General features: G+C 39.0%; 1 protein-coding gene across 3 annotated transcripts in view; it reads left to right on the top strand.

Annotated features, from left to right (window-relative positions):
- Positions 1-12,341, top strand: part of EPHB6 (EPH receptor B6) — a 66,625-nt gene that overhangs the window by 11,693 nt on the left and 42,591 nt on the right. For all 3 annotated transcript variants that reach the window (XM_040056014.1, XM_040056015.1, XM_040056013.1), the window contains exon 2: positions 7,119-7,337. In XM_040056014.1, coding sequence (XP_039911948.1) covers positions 7,244-7,337 — 94 coding nt within the window. In that variant the 5' untranslated portion in view covers positions 7,119-7,243. The remainder of the gene's footprint in view (positions 1-7,118; positions 7,338-12,341) is intronic.

Raw genomic sequence — 12,341 nt, 5'->3', positions numbered from 1 at the left:
CTAACAATTAGTTTCTTCACATTTTTCATTCTATAATGCTGTTAATATTCTAGAGCTGGGATTTTTCTTCCAGGTGCTAATGTTAGAAACTTGACTGTAATTGCTAATGTTTCTTTGAAAACTACACAAATCACTGTAAAAATTGTCAGTGAAGTCAAATCTTGTGAGGTGTGAATAGATTTTTTTTCAGGAACTTAATTGTGTTTAATATGTATGTAATTCAAGTACTTAATAGATGGAAGAAAGAATCTGTATCTTTAATTAGAATTTTTTTTTTAATTGCTGTATTTCCAAGATATCAGTGTCCATCTTTGTTAGGCATAGCAAAACATAATGTGGAGGCATTGAGAAAGTCTCCAGAAACACAGGGCAGTTGTGAATGAATTTTGCTTAGGAAGAAAGACCAGATTTACAAGCTAAGCTGTAAAGCTACTCTAGCCAAGTATGTGTCATGGCGGAGAAGAGAGATTTAAGGGGAAGCTGTGTAGCTATCTAAAGAGATGCTAACCTGGCCTCCTGTGTGGGTTGGGAGATCGCACAGAGGCTCGGAATCTCCCCAGATACCTTCGGGCTGCACCTAGGGAGTCATCGGGAGGGAGCTGTTCAGCTGTCCATAGCTGCCTTTTTTAATTAGTGCAGATCTTTGAAGCATAATCACTCAAATGACCTCTACAGTCAGTGGACTGAGCTGATTCATGTTCACCAGGTAACTAAGATAAAAATTAATGAAAATGAGCATCTCTTTCTTTCCTTTAAGAGCTATGGAAGTTCTTAATTTGGATCCCACTAGGAAATAACGTATAATCAGAGCATGGAAGATCAGCTTCAAAACTCCTGATGTTTCCATGGTAAACAAGGAAATAAATGCCTTTATTTGGAGAACATTCAGAATCAGCTTTTGGAGTGTAATTGTAAACATAAGGGGTCCCATGAGACACAGACACAACTCAATCTAGATAATCTGTAGGACACAAATGATCAAGCCAGATAGAAGAAATACTTTATGAAGTATGCTCTTGAGGAAGTGTTCCTTTAAACTTAGTTACACATTTCATCCAGAGCGTTTCTCTCAAAATTAAATGAATCAGCTGAACAGACTGTAAAAAATCCACAAGGCTTTTTTCTATAAATTCTACTCTCCTCTCAGATACTTTCAGATTAGTTTGGAGTCATAGTCATTAAAAATAATCTCAATTAGTATCAGAGGATAAAAGGATATACAGCAACTATTGAAAGGATCTATTTATTTAATCAATCAATCAATCATTTTTCTGTTGTGCTTTATGTGCCCCAGTAATACAATTTTTGAAGAAAACACATGAACTTCATTATATTAAAACCCTGAGCGATGAATTATGTGTTGCTCCCCCCACTTCACTTCCTGTTTGGGGCGTAGAAAGATTTCTATGAATAGCAGTTATTGTAATTATTGTCTAAGAAAGAAGGTAGGCAGTATTATGTCATGCTCAGAGTGCTGGACAGGCACTGAGTGACAGCTTTTCACAACAGCATTGTGAGATTTATCCCGGTGAGATGCGTGACCATTGCTGTAAGGGCATCCCAGTGGCAAAGGAGCAATTATACTTGGTCAGAACAGGGGACAACAAAGGAGCGGGGGGTGGCCTTTTGCTTCATGTGTAACACTATCATGATTCTCTATTTATCATGAATGAGAGGTATTAATTCCACTTTTTGTACTCTGCCTAAATGTGATGAATCAGTGTGCAGCACAAATTAATTGGAATAGTACTTTATTGACTCTCCCAGATGTTGTACTCATTTATCTTTTTAATGGTTCTTGCTGGGAGATATTAAGCTGATATGAGTCACAGTGCAAAATGTGCAGGAGGAGGAAAGACTGTGTTTGCAAAGGTACAGCATTTTACCTACCCTGGAGGGTTTTTGAGGTGTATTTATTTTGCATCTGGACCTTTTGTATGAGGAAGAAGTATGACAAATACGGGGAAAATTTGTGGAATCAAGTGTAGCAGAGGGAATTTAGACCCATATAATGATTTCTACTGTGAAATAGGCCTGAGGAGTCAGTTAACAATGAATGAGGAAGAAGCATTGTTCCAGTGGGAGGAAACAAGATGATTTGGAAAAGTTCTTGGAACAGATAAGAAGAATTGAAAGCATAAAAAATTTGGCACTGTTACGATTTCAGCTTCTATTAGTAGAACAATTTAAAGTACATAAAAATACTTTGTTGCATAAGGATAGGTATCTTTCCAACTCTGTTGTAAATTCACAGCAGGGATTGGATGAATTCCTGAAGAGATAGTAAAGGGAATGAATTGGGGGATATTCTCTAGTAATCCCTGTTTTATATTTGTGGATACCGGAGGAAGAGTAGGGAAGTGGGTCACACAGAGGCCAGGCTTGCAAGCCATCTGCACACAGTACCTCTTCCTGGCACTGGAGACACGGAAAAAAACTTGGCTTAGGTGGACATTCATCTGCTTCTGCATTTTCTTGTACTTTGAAATGTAGAACTCAAAGAAACAGCTATATTCACGCCTTCATCTTTTCTCCAGAAAGCTTGTGCAGTACCTGAACAATCCTAGCTTTTTTCTTAATCCTAAATGTGTGCCTGAATTCCTCCCGTAGAAGCCGGACAGATGCATGGTTCACATGAGTATTTAATGCTATTTGATGTCTGGTTCTGCAGCTGGTATCTGTCAGAGGGAATAGGGTCACTGTACATTACTTTCTGATCTGTGACTGCATATTATCTGTGTAGTAAGCTAGAACATGCTTCAGTGAAGGTCTGTCTACAGTTGTATGGTTGGAGTAAAAAGGTTTTGAAAAGGAGGGGTTTTGTTCAAAGCTTAGGTCCAGAACCTGTGGCCAGCACAGAATTAACACAGTTTATCTAGCTGTCACTGGTTTTGATGAGTCTCAGAGTGCCATGCAAACTCCAGAAGAATAAAAAAGCAGTCCATTCTAAGGAGACCCCTCTTAGGTTTGTCACGTGCATGACCACCTCCATCAAGACTCCAGATATATACAGTTGGGGTACTCTAAAATAAGTGACTGCACGAACCTTGGAGCAAACTTGCTTCCTTTCTAGTGAAAGCACATACACTGATGGAAGGGAATTCTCAATTAATGCTGACCCTTTTCTTGGCTCTGGTGCCCTATGGCTCTTCAGGTGTCATCACTGACAGTGCTTGAACTTTAAGGGAATCCTTTATTTGCATAAAGAAGCTGCTGCAAAGGTACTGGCTTCATGAAATGCTTTGCCACAGCTTAGGTACAGCATGGGCAGACAGCAGCCCTCTTTGTGACAGAAATCTCACAAGCACAGAGCTGTACTACTGTCAGTTGTGTTAGCACATGTGGGAGCACTATCACTATCTCTTCGGTAGCACTGAGCATCATTTGCCTGGAGATGGTACTGAAGTGTTCCCGCTTCAAGACTGAGTTCAGAAGAAGTGAGAAATTACAGCACCGGCCCTGTCTGGTGAGAATAAACAGGACTTAAACAGTGCCAGTCAAGCCAGGCATGCTCTTTCCCATTCAAGGCTTTCCAGCTGAAATAGCTTGTGTTTTCATTCTTGGGTAGAAGAAGCTTTGAGAGGTGCTTGGCAAGAGCTGACTCTCGTCTGTTGCGATAGGAAACAGAAGACAGCAAAGGAGATTCTGACTACATATAAGGAAGAAAAAAATCCCCAGTTAAAAATAAATAAATAAATAAATAAATAACCCAGTTCAACACTGCTAGATAAGCAAAAAAAAGTTGAGGAATCTCCATCCCTGGTGATGTTCAAAACTCACCTTGACAAACTTCCCAAAGAACTCTTCTCCCTCACTGGTTGTTCAGCTAAGAAACCAGGATTCTTGAAAATAGTGGTGGTGATTGTATTCAACTCTTTAACTGTGATCCCAAACATAAATATTGGTAATCAAGATACCACAGTGATGGTACCAAAGTAAACAGTCATGATAGCTTTGGTGAATAATGTAAGGAGACAACCCAGAAACTTTAGTTTCCCGTCTCTTGGAGCTTAGTATTACAGTAAAAGTAATATGTGACTGTTCTTTTCTGACTGCTTGCGATCTTCACAGTTTTATAGAGTTGAAGCATTAAAAGAAATTTTGATCTTCAGGAGCTGTCACTTCTCAGATGCTTTAAAATTTTCAGGACATCCAAGGAGATGGAGATCGTTCCACTGGCTAAGGAAATGTATGCCTAAAAATGGGTTAAATCCTTTATGGAGAGGTTAGCATGAGATATTTTACAGCTGGTACATGAGTGGCAAGTTCATGTACTTGGAGAAGAAAGAGAAGGAGAAGGTGTATTTGAGGAAGCTTGTTGAAGGATCCTATGCACAGATGTATTGCTTTGCTGTTGGATTTGGAGGAGAGTGGGGAGTAGTGGATTCTGTAGCAAAGAGAAGTAATCTTGCTGGAAGCAGTTTTGGAAGAAGTAACTAGCTGAGAAGGCCATGGAAAGGTGCTTGTGTGGACAAGAGAAGAGGGTGGTTTAAAAGCTGGGATGGTTTGAGGTTTCTGTTTACGTAGTTTGGTGTAGGGTAGAAGTGGTAGGAGAACTGAAGAATGAAAGATGAGCGTCTTTGGGTGTAGTCAGATTCTGTACACATCAAGTGCTAGGGGGAAGGGCAGGGCAGTGGTTAGCAATTTAGGGGCTTGGTACTCTTTAATTCACAGAGGCTAGTGCTTCCCTCCTACTCTCCCTTAAATGCTTCCATAATGTCCTCTCTATCCTTCATTGTGGAGTAAGCATTTTTCATGGAGGTGTGGAAGAGGCAGAATAAAAATAAAAATAAAAATAAAAACAAAAAACAAAACCAAAATAAAAATAATTAAATCTAAAAATCCAAAGAAACAAACAAAAAAAACTTCCAAAAAATTTACCTTTTTTATCTACTAAATAACAACCAGCTTTTTGATTTAGCCACAGTTTATTTCAGGGAAAATAATTGCCAGTCTAATCCAGACAAAGGCTGTATGATTGCTCTTGAAGAGCAGTGTAACTTTGGTGGGATACAGGGTCAACCAGGATAAGGCAAACAGATGTTGTAAGAGAGATGTGCAGGTGAGGAGGGCAGCAGAAGAACGCTTGGTTTCCTTGGAGCCAGAAATTGTTTTGCGTCCGGTTTTGTGTATGAGGGTTTTTTTAGTTATATCTGTTTTGTGGTAATTTCAATGCTTTGGCCTGAGATCCAGCAGCCAAAGTATATTTGGGTTCTATTTTCTGCTCTGTGCCTCAGAAGTTATGTGACATGAAAAAATCTGAATTGCAGGCTGTTTTCAAGCCTTCTGCAGATAAATGAAGTCCCACTGACCGAGATTAAAGTGTTCTTCAGTTTGCTTGACCTCTGTTTCTGCATTTGTTTTCATTACGAATGCTTAAAAGTCCCCCTCTCTTAGGAGTTTTCTGGCCTAATAAAAAACTGTTAGATATTATAATATTATAGATTGGCTGGCAGTACAAATGGTGAGTATGTCTCCATGTAGAGGTGTCTTGCAGGCTTGATTTTGGTGTACTTAGTTTTGGTGGCTCAGGCAGCAGTCTTCACTCCTGTTCCGGGAGAATGCTGCTGTGTGCTTGGATAGTTCTTTCTCTAAAGAACTTTCTGGTCTTTCACCCTGAAATTTTCTCCTTTCTGCAGTTGCATTCAGTGGTCTTTTTATTCTGTGACATGTCGTGTTGTATACAAGCGTCATAAACTAATAAGCAGTACCGGCATTATATCCATCCTCACATTTAATCTTCTTTTTTCCTCAGTTATACTTAATGGGCTTTATTTTTCTCTTTCCTCAGAAAGTCATGAATCAAAGTTTTTGCCTCTTGCTGAGATCCCTTTACCTTCCTTACATTTTAGTGATGCCCAGAGTGCCTTTGAGTCAAACTGTCTTGGGTGCTCCAGGTTCCTACTGGGGGCAGCAGAAGAGAGAACTGTTCCATCCTGTCCAGAATTTCTCTCCCTCTCCAGTAAAGCAAATCTAATTGCACTCCACTGCCTTTTCGCATACTCCCCAGGCTGCTTTTTCCTCTGCTATGTGCAGCTTGCTCAAATCCCCTATTGCAAGGTTCTCAGATAATTGCACCGAGGCTGCCCCTTTTAATTACAACTCTTCCCTCCCCTCTTTCAGCCAAGTTACTGAGCCATTTCTGTGTATTGCCTGAGACATTTTTCTTTCTCCTTTGCTACGCTTCACTGTCTCACTGAAGACACTGGAGCATTTTCAATGCTCTGCTCAAAGAGCACCTGAAGAAACAAAACATAGTGGCTTTTTTGCATGCAACCTACATACTACTGTGATGTTTCTCTGGTGGGCTGAGAATTACCTTGCTTAGCAAAATTGTTATGCTGTATTGATCTAATGCAATGCTGGATTAGGCTACATGCTGCTCCCTTACTATAAGATAAGCTTTTATGTCAGGTTCTTAATGGTGGTGATAGAGTTTTGTTTGGATTCTTTCCCACTTAAGATAATAAGCTTGGACTTGTGTGCTTTTTCTGGCTGTAATGCAGGCTCCCTATTTGACCTTAAATATCACGACGTTTGCTTCCTCAAGTATGACACATCAAGTGGGAGAAATACTGTCCAACTTAGTAGTGTTGTGCAGTCGTATGCTTCAAGGGACAAATGCCTGCATCTGAAACACCGTTACAAGTGTGTCAGCTGTGCAGATTTGTGTTGGCAAAAACTCTCCTGTCATGGCTACTGCCCTGCAGAGTCCTTAAAAGGCAAAGTGTAAATTACAAGAGACCGAATTGGAAAGGCATACCGGGGAAATGGAATGGACACCTTCCAAGAAGCGTTGCCAAAGATGCAGAAAGGATCAGGACTTGAGTAATGGCACAGCCTATGCTGTGGTAGAGATTAACGTTGATTTGGGAACCACACTGTCACTGATGGCACGAAAGTCTCAAAATCTGTGTGTACTGGCAGTGCACAAAACACCTGTGACTGACTGAAGTCTTGAGGGGTGGGTATATGGTAAATACTGGGTCTGTGCTACTCCTTTTCACCCATATCTTGGAAGTAGTGAATGATGGAATGGGTGTATAAAAACTGTCAGTTTTGTGTTAGCGTGACCTGATTTCTGTTTCTACCTTCTGGGTTTGGTTTTTTTCAAACAGGATTTCTCTGTGAAGACCTCTGTGCTTTAATTTGGGAAGATATTAAAACACTCCAAGAAATCTCAGACCATTTCAAGGGAGTGGTGCGTGCTTGTTGAAGATGGTGGTATTTGCAGAGAATCTTCATGGATTCTAATGCTGGCATCAGTGCAAGAAGAGTGTCGGGAATGGGTTGGCTCTGGATGGTCTTCTTCTTTCATCTAGTCGCCTCATTAGAAGGTAAGAAAAGATGTTTTGCAACAACTTTAAAGAGTTTTCTGTATAGGTTAAAAAAAAAAGAAAAGTGTGCTCTTCAGTATGCTTATATCCTAGTCCAGATGAACCCTGAGCATATGTCATTCTGTTTGATGGCTGATCACTTTCTCTTGGGATTTAAAAAGTTAGTATTGTTTCTGGAGGGAGAGGCAAACCCTCTTATGAAGGATCATTAGTGAACATTACTACTAACTATCTCGGAAGTCACTGCCTCAAAGCATGGATTTTTTCCTCCAGGAATAAGCTCCTTATTTATCCATGGTGTGTATTTGATTCTTGTGTTCCTGTTCTTGCTTTGAGAAACGATCTTTGGACGTTTATACTTTTCGAGAAGACAGCATTCAGTGGGCTGAAATCAGGAGTTTTTGTCTCACCTCTGAAGAACTTGCCTCAAATAATAAATACAGAGAGAATGTTTTGCATAACAAGAAGAGGCAGTTCGCATTCAGCCAGCAGAGAGAGGAGGGAGAAAGCACTGAAGGGAAGGTAGGGAAAAGGTAGGCAGGGGAAAAGAGGTGCCAAGAAAATGGTACAAGAAAGAGGAGATGATAGAAGGGATGGTGATGAGAGCAGGAGATAAGATGAGAGCTATGGAAGAGAGTTAGAGAAGGGCAGAGGTACTGTAAACAGTCCCCTTGTTTGTTCCAAGAATATCCTTGCAGCTACATGTGCTCAGTGAACTGTTCTGCTTTGTGATGAATGTTCGTCTCATGCATTTCTGAAAGCCACTGAAAGAGGAGAGAGGGGAGAGATGGAATCAGAGGGAAGCAAGGAAAGACCTAAAGGAAAGAAAAAGAGAATAGTGTAAAATGTAATAAAAAGAGGAAAGCTTGTCAAAGCATCCCTTCTCTTATCAGGAGGGCAATGAAGGGTTTGGGGGTAGTTCAGAGACTAAATAATTGATGTATGATTATAATACAAATTCTCAATTTTCTAAAATTCTGTGAAATAGTGATTTTAAAATTCTATTAAAAATTACTATGTAATTCCTTGTGTAACACGTAGAGAAACTGAGATAATAAAGGGGGGGAATGTAAATTTTCTCTGCAAATATGAAGTAACTGAGTGATGCCTGTACAAATGATTTTTTTTTTTTTAATCCAGTGCTCACTCCTGAAAGTTTGTAGAGATAAAAGAGTTTAGAAAGTACTGTGTGATGCAGCTTCACAGATCACATAGTTGACCTGCCTAGATTAAAATAGGACAGTAAAATTCTGCCTGTGGAGAGGAAACAGTGAAGCTGTCCATGAGCCAACTTCAGCTCTCAGTTCAGGGTCAGGGGAGTCAGCATCTTCATTGTGACTGTACAGTATGGTCCTAAGTTTACACTCCAAAGCTGATTTGCATCTCAGAGGTAAGTATTTTTGTTGTGGTCAAAAGTCAAAGAAAAATTATATGGTAAGGGAGGAAAGTCTGATGATAACTATGTAGAAAGCTTTGCTTTAGTGCAGAGTTGTCCATAAGGAAGAAGAAAGGCCCATGGCTTGTTTGTTGACTCATTATTATATGAGCAGAAACTCGAAATTCAGGTTTCAGATTTAAGTTGAAAAATATAGGGAATATTCAGTATGGTCTTTAGTTTTTGTGGAGCTTCTTGAAAGCTTAAGGTGGTGTTTAAAATACATTTCACCTCCAGCTAAAGAGAATTGACTGAGTGGTCAAATCAATCAATCAGTTCTTCCTATTGTTTCTCAGGCATTTGAGTTAGATTTAAAGTCTGAATGTAAATCACATTTTGTCTTAAACTAAATGTTGTTCAAACTTTGAAATTTTCTAAACCTTAATGCTAATCATTAGGAAAAGAGGAAGAAGCTGTAGAGAGGGGAAGCAGTCAAAATATTCCGAGCATCTTTATATGCATTATGAAAAGAGCAAATACTTCTTAGGCAGAATTCCTCTCAGACAGAAAGAAGGCAACATGCTTTTACAGGACCTAATGGGACTTCAAACTCCCTCATGACTCAGAAGTAAAGAAGTTCTTGTAAGCAATTGAAATAATTTTGTTGGTATTGGTTTTAATGCATAAAAAGGAGACATTAGGGTGAATTTATTCAATATAGCTCTAGTATTTGGACGCAGTGATTTCACTAGGAATGAGCATGTCTGTGCAAAGTTTTCCAGACATGATTTTTACACCAAAAAATAGCCTGAATGGAAACCTGAGGGAAGACTGCTTTGCAAACAGAAGATATTTGTATGCTTGTTATTTTAGGTTTATAAAAGGAAGCACAAGTGCACAAAAGTTTTTATTAATATCACATTTTTCAGTGTTTATGGCTCTGCAAGAGTTTTTGAGGATTTAGTTTTGGGAGCATTACTTTTCAGCTACACGCTGGGTGAAGTAATGGATTTTTCCTTTTTCTCAAAGCTACATAAATACAGTAACTTTATTTCTTTGAAAATCTGTACATGTATGTAATTACAGCTTATCACTGAATATTGATGTTAACATTTTAGCTTAACCTCTCTGATTGTAAAAGTTTGTGAAGCATAGAATTTAAGAATGCTTGATGGGCTGCAGCCAAGACAGGTGAGAGCAAGTGATAACTTGTTAATGAAATAGCTCTTGCTAGGGCACTGAGATCAATTTTATGCGGAATATTGGTTTTGCTTTGATGGAGTTATAAATGTCTGCAGCTGTAAACACGGCAGAGTTCATTTTGCAGAACTCATTAAAATATGTTCCAAAGGAATGATGTGTTCTGTATGTAAGTGACTGCATTTATTTTACAACAAGCTCTCAAGCCTGCAGAATAGCTGGACAATCTTTTTAAGTATCTTCCAGAAATTCAAGATATAGAGAGACTAATTCTGCTTTGGTAAAACCCCTTTGCATTAAGAGTGTCTCTCTGGCAAAAGGGAGTATGGAAGAAAAAAGGTAGTGAGGTCAGACATTCTTGTTTCATTTTCCCCCTGCTTTTTCTACGAACTGGTTGTTGTCTTGGGCTGTTGAAAATAATGTATTGATTGCTCAAATTGACTTGCCTTTGAAGTGGAGGAAAATGTACTTTCCTCAGAGGGAATCTTTAGAGTGAAAAATACCACTGTCTTTTGGTTTATTATATGCAGTTTAGTATATACAAAGAAAGGTTTAAATCAGCATCATTCTGCTTCAGGGGGAAAAAAAAAAAAAAAGTGAAATTAACTTTTTAGTTTGATTGCTTGTGATTCCCATGGGATATTAAATCCTGCATGTCAAAAACTTTGCCACATGCTTGGAATGCCCAGAGCAGAGTAATACTCAGGCGAATGAGACTGGCTGGATATGCAGCCTGTTTGTGAAGGGGGAAGAGACAGTGGTTTATCCTTTTGGTCAGTCTCAGCAGCTCTGTTTGATTTGTTTTCTTCCATAATAGATTATGGTGTAGTTCCTGTGCTAGGGGCATCCCTGTTCCCACATTTGTACCATGCCCTGTGTTCAATCTGTTCCCAAACTGCTGCTTGGAGGCCAGTAGGACAGGACAGACCATTCATGCTGCAACACTGTTTTATATGCAAAGCTAATTAAAGCTTCATAGAAAAGGAGCAACATTCTTGTAACGTAGGGTCTCTGGGACTTTCGGTGTATGCTTCGGTAAAACTTGGGAAAACATAAGCTCACTTTTCAAAGTCTATGAAAAAAAGCAAGCAGGAAAACATTAGATAACCATTAAAAGTCGCACTGTGCTGTCATCAAAAGTAGCTGGTTTGATGGCAGTGGCAGTTGGACCCAAGTTCTGGACATAATAGTGGGTGTTTAGATAATGAATTTTTTAAGCTGTGGAAGAGTAGATACTACATTGTATCACTAGAAAAGTTGTAGATAGTAATTTAACTTGATTTCATATGCAAAGTTGGAACTTTTTTTATTTTAATTTCTTGATGTCTGCATTTTCTGACATCAGTAGTAGCGCAACGTGCTAATCCCGGCAGTTTCCTTAGAGCTTTAACAAAAGAAAGGGGCTGGGAAAGAGAAAAATACACAATCATTCATAAAGCCTAAAAACTGTGTTACCTTGCAAAAAGCTGTGTATTTCCATATCCTACACCATTTGGCTGTCATTCCTCTCTTTCACAGATGGTACATAACTCCTGGTTGGAGTGTGAGAATTCCTCCTTGCGTATGACAACTTTGATGTTCTGATAGTGTCAGCATTTTGCTGTGACATAGCAAGCAGTTAAATTACATTATACTTTGTGGAACTTACTAACCACATATGCCATTGATTCCAAATAGCTTTTCTAAAATTAATTGCATTTGAGAAGTAGCATTGCAGAAGTAATACAGGATCATTCATTGCAGGATTAAAAATATAGCTTTATACAAGAAAAAATTCAAACCCTTTTGTCTCATAGATTTGTTTTGTATATATTCTCTTATATTAGGAGGCATATTCTATAGCTCTGTAGCTTGTTTTTTCATGTTAAGACATAGCTAAACTTTAAGACATTTAAAAAAAAAATAACAGCAACCTTTGTGTTGGATAATTATGAACAAGTAGGAATTTTTTGCTATTTTTGTTTGGTCGTTTACTTGTTTCATCAACTCATTTTTGAAAAACAGAATATTTATTACAGTTGCGTATGTCATTAGCTATTGATATATTATTTACTTCACCACAATTGCTGTTTAGTTTTGGAAGAAATTCTGGCGTATTTAAGGCTTCCCAAAGGCTTCGCTGTATTTTGTCTCCAGATGATGGACCCCATGCATAAATGTATTTGTTTATATGAGTGATAAAAAGTTCCTGGTAAAAGGGTCCTCTCCCCATGCTCAAAGGAGCACAGAGGAACAGTGAAAGACAGGGGAACCTGAATAACCTAACAGAGAAGTAAATGCCCTGACCCAGCTTCTCCTGGAGTTGTCGCAGGAGTGTGATCAGTCCATGGGGTGGGAATGGAACCCATTAAGTTAAATCAATGGAAGTGGTCTCTGGAACGCCTTTCAGATTGGAGGAGATTATTGCCAACAGGGGCATGGGATTTATT

The sequence above is a fragment of the Hirundo rustica genome, chromosome 2 (genome assembly GCF_015227805.2).
Source record: "Hirundo rustica isolate bHirRus1 chromosome 2, bHirRus1.pri.v3, whole genome shotgun sequence".
Lineage (NCBI taxonomy): Eukaryota > Metazoa > Chordata > Aves > Passeriformes > Hirundinidae > Hirundo > Hirundo rustica.
This window is presented reverse-complemented; position numbering and strand designations above follow the sequence as displayed.